This window comes from Clupea harengus, chromosome 2 (genome assembly GCF_900700415.2).
Source record: "Clupea harengus chromosome 2, Ch_v2.0.2, whole genome shotgun sequence".
NCBI lineage: Eukaryota > Metazoa > Chordata > Actinopteri > Clupeiformes > Clupeidae > Clupea > Clupea harengus.
Window position 1 is genome coordinate 8695458 of NC_045153.1, and position 17500 is coordinate 8712957.

General features: G+C 42.8%; 1 protein-coding gene across 1 annotated transcript in view; it reads right to left on the reverse strand.

Moving 5' to 3' along the window:
- myo3b (myosin IIIB) overlaps positions 1–17500 on the reverse strand; it is a 61625-nt gene that overhangs the window by 43712 nt on the left and 413 nt on the right. The window contains exons 2-10 of the mRNA XM_031582095.2: positions 16550–16705; positions 7962–8046; positions 6368–6484; positions 4670–4774; positions 4286–4369; positions 3474–3676; positions 1207–1305; positions 700–814; positions 84–210 (exon numbers count right to left, since the gene is read on the reverse strand). Coding sequence (XP_031437955.2) covers positions 84–210; positions 700–814; positions 1207–1305; positions 3474–3676; positions 4286–4369; positions 4670–4774; positions 6368–6484; positions 7962–8046; positions 16550–16705 — 1091 coding nt within the window. The remainder of the gene's footprint in view (positions 1–83; positions 211–699; positions 815–1206; positions 1306–3473; positions 3677–4285; positions 4370–4669; positions 4775–6367; positions 6485–7961; positions 8047–16549; positions 16706–17500) is intronic.

The following is a 17500-nucleotide window of genomic DNA, read 5'->3' on the forward strand; positions in this document are numbered from 1 at the left end:
ACAGACATGCACACAACAGCAAACACAACCATATAAAATGACACAAGAGTGTGTGTGTGTGTGTGTGTGTGTGTGTGTCTTACAATTGTCCAAAGCCTGTGTGTTGGGCACTTCACTCTTGTCAGTCTGGTGCTGGGAGGTGATGGAGGTGAACTCAATGTTGCCCGTGTTCAAGATGGCAGACAGGATCCTGTACACAGAGTTGACCTCCTGCAGGAAACACACAAACATACACAACAGCATGGATACATCACCATCACCGTCATCATCACGATCACCATCCTCCTCATCATCATCATCGTCAGCACCATCATCATCATCATCATCATTTCCTGTTTTTTTGCCCTCTTAGCTCAAATCATCAGCTTCATCACTGATTTATTTAACAACCATGCATGAAAAATATGTGCCATCCTCCTACCACGAAAACATTATAGAATTATTTATTATGAAACATGCTTTGACGAAAGCACTTTTCAATATTAGGACCAAATGGTAAGTATGATAGTGTTGAATATCATAGTGAGTAAGTAAGTAAGTAAGTAAGACTTTATTTATATAGCACATTTCATACAAGAGTTGCAGTTCAAAGTGCTTTACATAAAATCAATAAAAACAATTGATTCCCATCAATAGTGTCACACGACTGCTGAAATATTCCAATGTAAACACAAACACATGGGAGCAGCCCTCCTGTACCTCCTCCGTGAATCCGATGATCCTGAAGCAGTCCTGGATGGCATCAAACTGCTCCTTGTACAGCTTACTGGAGACGATGTCCTGCATTACCTTCCCATTCTGACTGTCAATGTACCTGCACATTAAGACAGAATCAATCAATCAATAAACCAATCAATCAATCAATCACTCCATCAATCAAGCAACCAATCAAGCAATCTAATTGCAACATCAACCATATTGACTACATCCATATATAAGCGATGGCTGTAAAAGGCATACATTGAGGCCATATAGAGGCTATGGCTGTGAAAGGCATACATAGAGGCCATATATAAGCTATGGCTGTAAAAGGCATACATAGATGCCATATAGAGGCTATGGCTGTGAAAGGCATACATTGAGTCCAGGGTAAAACAGTTCAGTGCGAGGACCAACCTGCCACAGGGTTGGCTAGATAACTAAGTATTAGTTTCTGATATTTTAGTTCAGGCTGTGGTGTAGATTACAGTGCAGTAACACACTAACCTCGGCGGTGTTTTATCCGGGAGTCCGTACTTCACGAGTTTCTCTTGATGGTACAGGCCAGCATAGATGTAGTAGAAGATGTGGAAGTTCTTCTCTCCTCTGCCAAAGGAACAACCAATCAGATTCATTCATTTAAGACATACCTGTTCAGGATCACATACTCTTCTTATTATTAGAGTTTTATTATTTTAATATATTTTATATTTTAATTATTTACAATTATATTTGTATTATTATAATTATTTATAATTATAGTTTTATTATTTGTATAATACATTTTATTATTATTATTATTATTATTATTATAGTTTTGTTATTAATATTATTAAGTTTAGTTTTATTGTTATCATCATTATTATTATTACGCTTTTTCCTGTTCAGGACCACATACTCTTCTTATTATTAGAGTTTTATTATTTTAATATATTTTATTATTATAATTATTGATAATTATAGTTTTATTATTATAAATTATTTATAATTAGGATTCCTCCGTCAGGAGGAACCCTATTGTTATTGTAGGTATTATTATTCTTGTACCATGGGAGTCAATGGCAGCCCCTAGAACCGTATGGTAACTTTTTCTGAAATTTGGCACACTCATTAAGGACAGTCCCTTCTTCACTCACACCAAGTTTCATGTCTCCCACTAGACCACACTAGCGCCACCAACGGGTCAAAGTTGGACTTTTGTTAACACTGTAACTTTTGAACCGTTTGACCGATTTTCAAAAATGAGGTACCATTGGATTCCTTGGATAAAGACGAATTCAACGTTCAATGGCGACTTTTGAATGCCTACACCTCCTACAATTTTGGTCAAATCTTCTTCAAAATCACCAGAGATGATCTTCAGACCAAGCGACACAAAACTTATTCAACAGAATTTTGATCCTCACAACCGTTTGTCCGGTATAGCCACTCAAATTCAGCAGAAAAGCCGCCAACAAGGAAGTGAAGTAATATGTAAGCAAAACTTTGAGACAAAACCTGGGTGACATTGGTATAGGGGTAGAGAAGTCGTTTAGTACTCAGAAGGTTGTTAGTTCAATTCCCTGTCAAGGCGTCCTTTAGCAAGACTCTTCTTTCCTCTATTCTTTCCTTCTTCCACTCTTCTTTCCTTCTTTTACTCTTCTTTCCAAAATGGTAAAGAATATACATTTTCCCCTGGTTTCGCAATCTTAGGAGGAATCCGCATCGCTGCTTGCAGCTATATTTATAGTTTTATTATTATTATTATTATTATTATTATTATTATTATGGTTTTGTTATTAATATTATTAATTTTAGTTTTATTATTATTATTATTATTACACCGGTTTTTCTTGTCCTAGCTCCACCCGATATCGACACTTTTCTAGAATTCAGAGGTCCGCCTTAATGCCGCCCTAATACTTGTGCACATGTTGATCGGCCCTCTAGTTATTTTTCATTGCCATTTTTAATCACTTATTTTCGCATTAAAAAATGAATGGGGTGATGTTATATGTCTCTACCGGTATGCTGATGACACACTGGTGTCAAGAGAACCGCTGTCCTGGGGCTTGTTAGCATGGATAGCATTGTTAGCATTAGATAGCATTCATTGCCCATCCAACAGTGGAGAGTCCAACAGGTGGAGAGTCCAGCCTTTCTTTTATAGGGTGAAGTGATAGCATGCACTGCTGCTACGACCCAATCACATTCACATTTTCTTGTGAAAATGCATCTTCAGTTTATATTAAGTGTCCTTATGTAGTATGTACTTGTATTGTGTGAGTATGACGTTATTACAAGGTGTATCCAGGGTTAGAGTTAGCATTAGCATAAGGTTAGCACTTAACGTGTAATACCATGTATTTACACTGCACTTAACATAAAGAGGGACTGTTTCAGTGAGAATATGGTGGGGACATCCAACAGGAAAAAGTGATGAGGACAAACTATTTTCCGTTGACCTCTGGTGAAGGAGCAGCTTTAAGTTCAGCTTAATTTCATTTCTTTCAAATTGATTCCATCGAATTTCAGTTCAGCCAGTTTAGTTCTGCTTACTTGCAGGCGCTTTCCATCTTTCAATCAGGCTGCTGATTACAAACCGAGGCTTTAAAATCCTCTTTATTGGTTCATTATTTCCATACTTTTTATCTGTCCTCTTTCTTCAATTTAAACCTACTGCCGTTTTAAAATCTAATTCAATTTAAAATGCATTCATTTCAAGATCTTAAAACAAACTGAATTTTAATCTGATGCAGTAGGACCTCCCTGCCTCAGGGGGTCTCTCTACTCACGCTGCCTGTTTGATGACCCGGGACTTCTCCAGGAGGTACTCAGAGATCTTGGCGCCCATGACCGCACCGGTGGGGGTGAACCTCATCTCCAGGTACTTCCCGAAGCGGCTGGAGTTGTCGTTGATGGCGGTGCAGGCGTTCCCGAAGGCCTCCAGCAGGGGGTTCACCTGGAGGATCTTCTCCCGTAGCGTGCGGTTGTTGGCCTGTCACAGGCAGACACACAGACAAACAAATAAACAAACAAATAAATAAACAAAATATCTTTTTTTTTGTGAATATGAACAGAAACATTAATATGATCTTCTCCTACGGCATACAGTTGTTGGCCTGTCAGAGTCATACACACAGACAAATAAATAAACAAAATATCTTTTTAAGAGAATGTAAACAAAATTACCACCTGTTCATGACTGTAGCGCAACAGTAACAGTAAACATTGATTAACAGGCTAAACATTGATTTTTGACCATAAGAAACTACAGTTCGTGTTCATCTGCGCTGTGGTCTGTTATGTTTGCAGTACAAAGCAGATTCTGTTGAACCGCGAAATTAGCACAGCATGTAGAATTTCAGCCCCCCCGCCAAAATAAACCCCTCAGTTTAGCTACCTCCCACATCTCATCCACTACTCCACACAACTCACCATCCGAGGTTTAATTAAGTAGAACACTGCTTATTTGTTTTTGTTTGCTCCAGCCTGCGCCATAGCAACAGGGATACATGTCACTGTCTTCCGAGCGGACTGATTCCATGTGATTTGGATGAAAGCCTGCCTGCGCTACAGGGGCCAAGTGTAACTGGACGTGATTTACCTTTCCCAGGAAGGTCAGGTGCTGGACGATCAAGTGGGCACTCTCCGTCTTCCCTGCTCCGCTCTCCCCGCTAATGATGATGCACTAAACCACGGCAAACAAACAATAACATCATCATCGACAGAAACAACAACAACAACAACAACAAAACACTCATTTTTTTGAGAGCGCATGCAACATGATCTATTAATTTACTATTTCAGAGTTTTAACAGGAAATATAAAGAACAACAGATTCAATGTGAATGCGTCTGCTTCTACGTATTCATCTGTGCTGAAATGACACAAACAAACACAGACAGACAGACAGACACATAAACACAGACAGAGACAGACAGACAGACAGACAGATAGACAGACAGACAGACACAGACCAACACGGTACCTGATCCTTGCTGAAGGTGACCATGCTCTGATACGCGGCGTCTGCCGTGGCAAAGATGTGTGGGGGGTTTTCTGAGCGCTTCACTCCATGGTACAGCTTGGAGAACTGCAGAAGACAACTTTCATTACACACTAATATGAAAAATTAAAAATATAACAATATTTCAGGTTCAGAAAGTAGACACTTTTAGTTGACGCAGTGTTTTGCATCCTTGTATGACACAGGTCTTGTAGGTGTATGACACAGGTCTTGTAGGTGTATAGAACAGGTCTTGTAGGTGTATAGAACAGGTCTTGTAGGTGTATGACACAGGTCTTGTAGGTGTATGACACAGGTCTTGTAGGTGTATGACACAGGTCTTGTAGGTGTATGACACAGGTGTTGTAGGTGTATAAAACAGGTCTTGTAGGTGTATAAAACAGGTCTTGTAGGTGTATGACACAGGTCTTGTAGGTGTATGACACAGTCACTCAGCATCATCAGTGTAATTACTGTGGAATCATACTGACACAAACAAATAAATAAATAAATAAATAAATAAATAAAAAATTAGCAGATTCATGGGCTTTCTGCTGATCATTACTACTGAATGAAACACACTGAGACCCGTAATATGAAGCGGACTGCATCACCATGGATACCAACATATGGATCTGTATGCTATTGTTGGAAAACATATGTTTGAGCCTAAAGGGACACACTAAAGTGCCACAAATGTGAGCTTCAGCTCACTCTGCTCCACGCTGATTCTTGCAAACGTTCGGGTCCCAGTTTGTTCCATAACAGTGTATCAGCTTGAGAGGATGAAAGTATCGCTGCCCCGATTAGCCCCAAAATGCCCAACTCCTTGAGTCAGCAGAGCCGCGGATCACATGCTCTTAGTTCCCTTCCCTTTCAGTCGGTTCCTCTTGAAAACTGGCTGTTTGGAACACAACAGCATGTGCTAAGCCCGCCGGATCACAGGACCACCTAAGCACCTTTTAGCTTGGCCCGGTGGTAATCCCAAGAGGCAAGTTTAGACCACAAATCATCGGATCACAATGTGTGTATGCGTGTGTGTGTGTATGCATGTATGCATACGTTTGTGTGTATGTGTGTGTATGCATACTTTGTGTGTATGTGTGTGTGTGTGTGTGTGTGTGTGTGTGTGTGTGTGTGTGTGTGGGCGTGCGGGTGTGTGCCATCAGCCAGCAGAGGTACATGTTTAGGCACATCATCCATCCACAAATCATTGCATCTCAATGTGTCCATACCGCTATCTGTAAAGAGTCCCCTGATCAATACTGATTGATTAGTTACCACACGTCTGATATGCACCAGATGGAATAAAAGCCTGCCACCCCTCTGACATGTTGTACGTGACGCATAACGCCTGGCGGAGTGACTAAAGCATAGTGCTAGCAGTCACATTTAGCCATTCAGCAGATGCTTTTATCTGGAGCGACGCACAAGGGAGGTACAGAGTAAGCAGACAGTAGATTAGGAAGAAAGCAGGGGAAATGAAAAGTGCCTTGAGAACCACTTTTTAGTGTGTGTGTGTGTGTGTGTGTGTGTGTGTGTGTGTGTGTGTGTGTGTGTGTGTGTGTGTGTGTGTGAGATAACTACTCTTTAGTGTGTGCACACTCAGGCCCAGGGAGAAGATATGCGTGTGTGTGTGTGTGTGTGTGTGTGTGTGTGTGTGTGTGTGTGTGTCCTCGCCTGTTGAGTGTAGATGCTGAGGGACTGGAAGGGGTTGAGGGCGATGAGGATGTCCCCCACATACGTGTAGATCTGCAGGTCACCATACCTCCTCTGGAGATGACTGATGATTGTTTCCTGAAAGGTTAACACACATTCATAAGCAATAATGACATGAATTATTTAATATTACGATTTACAATTACATTTAGTCATTTAGCAGACGCTTTTATCCAACGCAACGTACAAAGGACAAAATGAATGTACTCCTTAATAAATATAAATGTCTACACATTGTATATTTACAACATATAATGCAGCTACCTACGCAGAAGTGTTTCTGAATGTCTTTTTTGTTTCTCTAACCAACCTATTTCATTCTGATTGTTATACATGGACAAAATAACCCACACACACACCACCAACAAACACAGAAAAAAGGACAAAAGGGCTCAAAACAAACAGCAGCCTGCTGTGACACACCTTAAGCACACCTTCATCACACCTTTAGCACACCTTCATCACACCTTGATCACACCTTTAGCACACCTTCATCACACCTTCAACACACCTTTAGCACACCTTCATCACACCTTGATCACACCTTGATCACACCTTTAGCACACATTCATCACACCTTCATCAGACCTTCATCACATTTTCATCACACCTTCATCACACCTTTAGCACACCTTTAACACACCTTTAACACATCTTCAGCAAACCTTTATCACACCTTCATCACACCTTCATCACACCTTCATCACACCTTCATTACACCTTTATCACACCTTCATCACATCTTCATCACACATTCATCACACCTGTATCACACATTCATCACACCTTCATCACATCTTCATCACACCTTCATCACACCTGTATCACACATTCATCACACCTTCATCACACCTGTATCAGACCTTCATCACACTTTTAGTACACTTTCACCACACCTTCATCACACCTTCATCACATACTTTAGCACATCTTCATCACATCTTCATCACATCTTCATCACACGTTCATCACACCTTCAACACACCTTTAACACACCTTCACCACACCTTCATCACACCTTCACCACACCTTCACCACACCTTCACCACACCTTTAGCACACATTTGTCACACATTGTCTACTTCAGCGTTTCCATTCCATCCGAGCCCTAACGGTGTTCAGAGTGAACGCTCACCTCGTCGAGCCCTAACGGTGTTCAGAGTGAACGCTCACCTCGCCGAGCCCTAACGGTGTTTAGAGTGAACGCTCACCTCGTCGAGCCCTAACGGTGTTCAGGGTGAACGCTCACCTCGTCCGAGCCCTAACAGTGTTCAGAGTGAACGCTCACCTCGCCGAGCCCTAACGGTGTTTAGAGTGAACGCTCACCTCGACGAGCCCTAACGGTGTTCAGGGTGAACGCTCACCTCGACGAGCCCTAACGGTGTTCAGGGTGAACGCTCACCTCGTCCGAGCCCTAACGGTGTTCAGAGTGAACGCTCACCTCGTCGAGTCCTAACTGTGTTCAGAGTGAACGCTCACCTCGTCGAGCCCTAACGGTGTTCAGAGTGAACGCTCACCTCGTCGAGTCCTAACGGTGTTCAGAGTGAACGCTCACCTCGTCGAGCGCCTCCAGATTCACCAAGTCATCATCAGGGGAGCTTTCGATGATCAGCGTCTTACGCGTGTTAATCCTCTCGTGCCTAAACAAGACAAAGCAAATAAACAAACAAATCAATACAGCACCCTAGAGGACAACAGGTTTATAGAGGATTTCAGAGCACACACACACACACACAAAACACCCCCCTACACACACACACACAAAACACCCCCCTACACACACACACACACACACACACACACACTGTCTATCGGTTCAGTCCATGTTTCCAACAAGAGGAAAGCATTTACACAGTAAGTGTTAATCCAACTGAGTCCGAGCCTTTTTTAGGTAGTCTGACATTTTTTGTTGTTTTGTATATTTCCCCTAAGTAAAAACATTGATGCAAAAGTGGCATTTATGATTATATTCTAGAAGACCTCAGCAATAATAACATGAGAGTAAAAGGAATGTGGTAAAAAATGATTATATTTAAATCAAATCTAAACATACCCTTACAAAAACTCCATATCCCTCGGTAGGGATATTGGACTGCAAATGGTCTGTGAACTTATTTAATCGTACGTAATTGTGTTTATCTGTTTATCTCCTTAGGCCATTTAGGGTCAAGAACTGTTTTAAAATTGAGATATCAGTTAGGTCCGTCTGCACCCCACAGTGTGAAAATAGATGGGTTCCAGTTAGCCTAGCAGACTGTATTCATGTATGTGTTATTTCCTACTAGAGAAGTGTGGCCTAAGAAAAGAAGAAATGTTAACAGTAAGTGTTGCCTACATTTAAAACATTTGTGTAAATTATACTGGTAATCCACAAGGCATCAAAGGAAAGACTTTAAGTTAACCATCCAAATATCACGTCCTGCAGAATGAGAAATGAACAGCTTTCACTGGAGATCTCAGCTGGTTGTATTCATTTCTGATGCGTGTGTGTGTGGAGAGGGGGGAGGGGGGGGTGTCGAGGGGCGGGGGTGTTTCCCTGGAGAGCGCTGTTCCATTATCACTCTCTCATCTCACTTCATTTCAGCTTGACCTTTTATTCTACAGGCGAGCCTTGGGGGCAAAGGTCAATGGAGAACCAGCTGCCACACTCACATCTTAAAAATCTCATCTTAAAAACTCCCCTGAGGGCATGTGAGTGTGTGTGTGTGTGTGTGTGTGTGTGTGTGTGTGTGTGTGTGTGTGTGTGTGTGTGTGTGAGAGAGCGAGCGGGTGAGAGAGAGAGAGAGAGAGAGAGAGAGTGTATGCATGTACAAGTGTGTTGTGTGCGCATTGTATGTTTCTGTATTGTGATTTAGTGCACATGCATTGTGTATCTGCAAATGTTTTGTAGGGGTGTAAGAACGTGTATAATTATGTTTGTTTATTCTGTGTGTGTGTGTGTGTGTGTGTGTGTGTGTGTGTGAGAGAGTGTTTTGTTTTTCATGTGTGTATATCTATCTGTATGTTTTGCATGTGTACTGTATGTATATTTTTGTATATACGCCAGGGGCGGCTCGTCCATAAGGACGATTGGGGCGACGCACTGCCTAGGAAAAAAAAAAAAAAAAAAAAAAAAAAACTCCTTATGTATAAACGCAATATCCTTCTAAGTCGCGTAAATGACACGTAAATTTAAATGTAATATTTTTTTTCTGTCGGATTCTACCACTAGACCGTCTGATCTGCCTCTGTATGTCATTGTCGAATCAGGTAACAGTCGTTCAGTCAGCCTAAAGTCGTGCTTCAAATGGCCCCACCCCTTCTGGGGCGATTTGGGGCGAAATGAAAATCGCCCAAGACCTCTCCCATTGACTCCCATGTTAAATCCATTTTTTTCACAAAACAGAGCTCTCAATGCATTCTCTATGGCTTCCGGGAGGGCTCGCCCCTCCTGGTCTTGTCATAAGTAGTGGACGTAAAAGCCTATACGAACGTCATACAGCTTCGACGGAGGCATATTCTGTCAAGATGGCTGCCCTGTCCAGTGCAATAACTCGATTCGCTCTTTTGACAGAAACTCCTTTTTAGTCGGCGTACTAATGAAGATAAATTGACAACAAAACAATTAGGACTTCCTAGACCAAATGTATCCATTCAACAGGTTTCTACAAAGGGAGGGAAATCCTACATCCAAGAATTGGAACGAAAGAAAATCGCGTGGCTAATGCGGTCTGTATTTCATATACCACTGTCACTTTTCATAGGTTTTACAGTGTGTTTCACAGTTCGCTTCTTGCACTAACACTGAATAATTTTTTATGTGATGACTTATTTTGCTTTTGTAAGCCAATACTTTCAAGATCAGTCAATAAATATTGTTGTTTTTGACTTATGTTACCCCTTCTTTATGATGTTACTGGACATATCATGTGTCCTGTTAAGCTATGTTACATCATACAACATTTGAGACACGTGGATAATGAAAAAGTGGGATAATTTAATGTGGAGCCACATCATGTTTGCTTATGAAGGCTCCTGGATGCAACTTTCTTCCATAGCTTTCCACCTGTAACTTGCTACTCTAGCTATGTAGCAAGAGGGGACATATTACTGTTGTGTGCTGCCAATAGTGGACAAAAAGGTATTGCTGTATGAGTTAATCAGCTAACTTAATGTACTTACTGAATGGGTCGCCTTAATCATTATAAAAAAAATTGCCCCCCCTGAAAAAAAAATCAGGAGCCGCCACTGATATACGCATGTGTGTGTGTGCGTGTACTTGTGCGCGTGTGTGTGAATGTTGTGTCTTGTGTAAGGGTGTGAATCATGGGAGTGAGCGTGTGATCTCAGACGACCCCAGATATAAGCAGCGACAGCTTAGCGCAGTTAAGCAAACTCTGCCAATGTAGGCCATGGCACAGCACACATTTAGAAACGCACTTAGACACAATGGGCCTACCTGTGCCAAGAGCTATTAGAAACACACTTAGACACAATGGACCCACCTGTGCCAAGAGAACAACCTTGGAAGTATTTATGCAACAATATAATAATCTGTTATTTATGCCCAATTATGATTGTTCTTTCATGCACTAAACCACGTCAAAATACACAAAACCTTCTTTTAAGACCTTCCATAAGAGGTTAATAACTTCCTCGAAGCAAGAAAACCCTGTAAAACTGTTAAAAAATAAATAATAATTTAAATTTAAAAAAAGGAAAATCAAATATGGCCTGACAAAACTAGACATACAGCCAATAGCAAGAAAAAGAAAATGTAAAACTGTAAAAAAAAAAAAAAGAAAAGAAAAAGAAAATGTAAAAATATAAAAAAAATAGGAAGATCTCATATTGCAAGCTCTAAGAACATAAAATTCTTCTCCCCATGTGTTCATTTTCCTAATGAAGGTCAAAAGAAGGTGTCCATAGCCGTCCTCAATGTGACTACTTATCAAAAGAACTAAACATTGCCCACGGATCTTAGACTTGTGTGCTATGTTATTTAAAAAAAATACTATGCCCCCCTCACAAACAATCCTCCTCATCCTAATATCCGCTCGAATTCCCCTCCCCTTTAAAAAACAACATAGCTAAAGAATAAAACAGAAAAAACAAATCCAGTCAAAATAAAAAGAAACAAATCCAATCCATCCTCCGAAAATAACAGCAAACAGCACTCACCTATGGCTACTCCACATTCTGTCTCTCTCGACAAACAACTCTTCACAAGAAAACACAACACACCACGAGACACTGTTTCCACCCCACCCCCTCACCCCCTCACCTTACCCAAAACAAAAATGACTCTCCTCCCACTTGCAAACTAACGTATCATTAATCAAAAGAATCCTTTATTTATCCTGCCCCTCCCCCCCCCCCCCCCAGCAAAAGAAAAAAAAAAGATTTCACCTACCTCTTCATATTCTTTCAGTACCTCTAAAGACCCCCCCCCCCCCCCCCCCCAAAACAAAACATTCCCGATCATTCCGGTACCCCACCCTCACCCCTTACCCAATATTCCTGCACCTCTCCTCCAGTCCTATGATGAAAAAAACTAAAACAAACAAGAGAGGAACAGACAGAACCCTAAGCCAAGCCACTCGCAAAAACACCCCGCCGACAAAACAGCCACTCATCACCACCCTCCCCTCTTCCCCCCCACACCGCGAATTCCTCAGACCTCCATCCTCCTTCAACACATGCACTAATAAAAAGAACACTTCACCACCAAAACCTGAGCCCGACCACAAACATCCTCCTCTGCCACCCCCCCCTTCCATATCCACATATTCCATTTCCTGCCCCCCCCCCCCCCCCCCCCTGACCAGAGAGTGGAGCTCACGCTACCCAACTCCCATGACTACTCACTACTACCAGTTTCCTCTATTCTTCGACAAACACAACCTCCGATTACAAAAAACAACAAACGCTACACCACCAAACCCCTACATCGTACCCAAAAAACACCCTCTTTTAACCCCACCCTCTCTTAACCCCCCCACTTCACCCTCCCTCCGTATCCACTGACCATTTCCTCTTCCACACTCGTCCCCTCCTGACCAGAGAGAGGGCTCGGCGCTTGACCTTTCGGCGGGCCTTTCTGCTCAAGTCCAGCATGGTGGCATGGCCGTCCCAGAAACAACAGCACGAGCTGGGGGAGGCTGCAGCGACCCGCCCCTGATTGTTAGCGTTAGCGTGAAGGTCTGACTGACTGACTGACTGACAGACTGGCTGGTGGACTGACTGACTGACTGGCTGACTGACTGACTGACTGACTGACTGACTGACTGACTGACTGGCTGACTGGTTGGCTGACTGACTGTCTGACTGTCTGACTGACTGGTTGGCTGACTGGTTGGCTGACTGACTGACTGACTGACTGACTGTCTGACTGACTGACTGGTTGGCTGACTGGTTGGCTGACTGACTGTCTGACCCACTGGCTGGTGGACTGAGTACTGAGGGCTAAGAGCTGGACTGCTAATCGTCACTCCGATCTCTGATCCTCTCCTCCTTTGCAGCCACTAAGCCCAACATGGACTCGCCTTCCACCCACGAGGTCAGGTGTAATCTCCTTAACCCCACTCACACTCTCCCTTAAACACACATAAACACAAACACACACACACACACACTCTCTCTGTTTCTCTTGCTCTCTGTGTGTGTCTCTCTCTCTGTCTCTCTCCCTCTCAGGTGTGTTTTCAACTAGTGATATGGACTGATTGTTTTTTTCTGTGTTTTTCTTTTCGATGGTTTTCAAATGGTATTTTAAATAAAAGAGTTTTAAAAAGTCAAAAGTTTTGTCTCCCTCTCTCTCTTTCTCTCTACCTCTCTCTCCCTCTCTTTATCTGCCCCTTCCTCTTCCTCTTCCTCTCATCCTCTTTCTCTCCCGCCAGGGGCCAGGGACAGGGATTCCTGGATCAGTCTTGCTTCACCAGCTCTGACCTTAAGGCTGGTTATCACACTTCTGGTAAAGCGACTCAGGCCTCAATCAGAGCGTGACTGATGCTAGCCGATTAGCGGGCAGACAGCAGTTATGTAATGCATCTACACAACTAGCGAAGCAGCTGACCGAGGCGCGAGGATGCTAATATTCCCCATCGGTTCACAAGTGACACTGGAGAGGCAGGGAAGTGCAGGGAAACATCACTGTATTTGTCACCATGGCAATCAGATAGCACGGGCCGCCACAGACGGTGCCCCAGACGCTGATGAAGAGTTTATATGAGTCTGTGTGCCTCTCATTGGGCTGAAGTGCCACACACTCGTCCTCATCCTCACCCTCCGCTCTGCTCTGCTCAGAGGGCAGAATGAGACACTCTGGTGATGAACCATGCTCTGATTTTTTTCTTTTTCAACTTTACACCCTCCTTCCAAAGTCACAAGGTGTGTGTGTGTGTGTATGTGTGTGTGTGTGTGTGTGTGTGTGTGTGTGTGTGTGTGTGTGTGTGTGTGTGTGTGTGGGGGGGGGGGGTAGTACAGCACATGGTCAGATGCAATACAGCTATGGAGGTATGTCATACTTCCGCCCCCATCCATATGTCCTGGCCAAATTACAAACACAGACTCAAGTTATGAACCATCCTGCTGACTAGGTTCAGGGCCTTCATCCATGTGCGCTGAAACACTTAAGGTTCCTCTCTTCTCTACGAGACCAGTTAATCACTTACGGTTCCTTGCTTTTCTACGAGGCCAGTGAATCACTTAAAGTTCCTCGCTTTTGCACGAGACCAGTGAATTATACAAAGTTCCGGTAACACTTTCAGTTTATATAGATGATTTATTATAAATTACATTATAGGCATTATATATGAACTAGCATTACAGTTGGTGATCAACCCATCTCTATGTCAATGAGATGAGACATTATTAATGCCCTCGTAGGGCCTTATAGATACAAGCTGCTTAGAAAGTGTTACCAAAGCTCCTAACCTACTGTGTGCACGCGACCTCTGGAGGTCTGTGCCCCACTCCCACCAGCTCTGTTTAACCATCCAAACTCAGAAGTACCCAAACTCAGAAGTACCCAAACTCAGAAGTATCCAAACTCAGAAGTACCCAAACTCAGAAGTACCCAAACTCAGAAGTACCCAAACTCAGAAGTACCCAAACTCAGAAGTATCCAAACTCAGAAGTACCCAAACTCAGAAGTATCCAAACTCAGAAGTACCCAAACTCAGAAGTACCCAAACTTAGAAGTATCCAAACTCAGAAGTACCCAAACTCAGAAGTATCCAAACTCAGAAGTATCCAAACTCAGAAGTATCCAAACTCAGAAGTACCCAAACTTAGAAGTATCCAAACTCAGAAGTACCCAAACTCAGAAGTATCCAAACTCAGAAGTATCCAAACTCAGAAGTACCCAAACTCAGAAGTATCCAAACTCAGAAGTACCCAAACTCAGAAGTATCCAAACTCAGAAGTACCCAAACTCAGAAGTACCCAAACTTAGAAGTATCCAAACTCAGAAGTACCCAAACTCAGAAGTATCCAAACTCAGAAGTATCCAAACTCAGAAGTATCCAAACTCAGAAGTACCCAAACTCAGAAGTATCCAAACTCATACAGACACACCGACACAGACAGACAGACAGACAGACAGACAGACAGAACTCTTTCAGTCGGGTTAGTTCCTAATTAGAGTTGAAGCGGCGGATGCTGTGGAAGAGTGTAAAAGCGTGGAGTCAGATGTGATAGATCTCTGCGCGTCTGATATGATTGAGCGTGTGCGGGGTGTGTGGGCGGCTGGTGAGAGTTCACTAGTTGTCTGTTAATTAAATTGTGATTCTCTGCCGATAGTTCAGCCTCCTTTAGTGTCATAATCTGACCATGATAAGGAGAGAGGAGATGGGAGAGGGGGAAAGAGGACATAAAAGGCCTCCAGGATTTTATACTTTACACGCCTCTCTGTCGCTTACACACACACACACACACACACACACTTTCTGTCTCACACACAGACAGATACACACACACACACACACACACAAACACACACACACACACACACACACACACACTTTCTCTCTCACACACAGACAGATACACACACACACACACACACACACACACACTTTCTGTCTCACACACATACAGATACACACACACTCACACACTATCTCTCTCGCTCTCTTGTGTGATGATCCTTAGTGATAAAGCATTTTATTATCCATCAGGGTTAGCCTAGACAATCGCTAGCATCAAATTAGCCTCCACACATCACCTCCCAGGGCCTTAATTACATGCTGAGTTCAAGACGACGGTTAAATCGGCACACTCAACTTGGGAACTTTTGACTTCTGAAAAACATGCGTTCACCTGACTACCTCGGAAATCGATAAAGAGGCCTGCAGCAACACCTGTCACCTCACCTGAACAGCTTCTGAAGTACGTTAACCTTACATTAGTATTACATCAGTATTTTTGTCATCATCAATCAATAGCCAATCATGTTAATTTCAATCAAGCTCAAGTAGCCTAGTAGGCTAGTATCAATTACTGCAAATGTCTTTGAAAGAACTGTAACTCTGGCAACTTCACTAATACCTTCACAATGCGAACATATCAGATACAATAGTAAATTAAAATAGTTTAAGTAGAATGTACATTATAAGGGCACTGAATTTTCACAAGAGTTTCAGAGAAAACACTCCGACCCGGCCGTGTGTTCAAATTATTTTTTCCAAGTTGGAGCTTGTGTTTTCCTCATTTCAATTGGGTCCTGATCGCAGCAACACTTTGGGCATCAGTTCCAGCATAAACCTCACTGGCTGCTTTTAAGGGGAAAATCAGTGCTAAGAGATGGACTGTTGCCCCCTGCAGGTCACTTATGGAACTGCAGTTAATTTTGAGGCCAATACCCACAGTGAAAAATGTCCCACCTAAAGCCACACTGATTGCAATGGCCTAACATCAACAGACAGTGATTCTAGGGTATCTATTTTGCAGATGTGCTGTTTTGCACATTACAGCTTAAGGACAGTTCTGTCTTACTGAAGATACTACTGAGCTCTGCTGTAATTCTCTTCTATAGTGGGCATGATTGCATGTGTGGTGAAACCTCTACAGATGGTCCAGAACACGGCCCCATGTCTAGTTATGTGTCTGTGTGCGTGTGTAACTGTATGTGTGTGTGTGTCTGTGTGTGTGTGTGTGTGTGTGTACCTGGTCCTCCTCCTGCACCCGTGCTCCTGCTGCTCCTTGATGAGTGAGGAGAGCTGCTGCCGCAGGGTGGAGTCTTTGCCATGAGCCTGCTTTATGAAGGGGTGCTCCAACAGGTGTGTGACCGACGGACGCGTCTCAAAGTCCTTTATCAGGCACCTGAGAAACACACGCACACGCGCACGCACACACACAAGCACACACATACCCAATGAGAATTAGCATTATTACTGGGCTGGAATAAAAGAAGCTGCTCAGTGATTAAATGCTTATATTTCAACACACACAGAATGTAGAGAAATAGAGAACTGTCTTTGTCAATGACACAAAGTTCACCATAACACCTATATAATACAGCTTAAAACCCCTGTGCAAATATAGAACAGCATGTACCTTTACCATGTAACACAAACACACAATGACCTTTACCATTTAACACAAACAAACCACAGCATGTACCTTTACGATGTTACACAAACACACAACAGCAAGTACCTTTACCATGTAACACAAACACACAACAGCATGTACCTTTACCATGTAACACAAACACACAACAGCAAGTATCTTTACCATGTAACACACACACAGTGACCTTTACCATGTAACACAAACACACAATGAGGAGAGGAACCTGGCACAACAATCCCTGGCAAGAAATCCATACAAAAAGATGTTCATGCAAAAAAACAATCTGCACTTCTTTCCCAAATGCAACAAACCCTTTCACCCAGAGAAGCTGTACACAAACCCTTTCACTCAGAGACGCTGTGCACAAACCCTTTCACCCAGAGAAGCTGTACACAAACCCTTTCACTCAGAGAAGCTGCACACAAACCCTTTCACTCAGAGAAGCTGTGCACAAACCCTTTCACCCAGAGAAGCTGTACACAAACCCTTTCACCCAGAGAAGCTGTACACAAACCCTTTCACTCAGAGAAGCTGTACACAAAC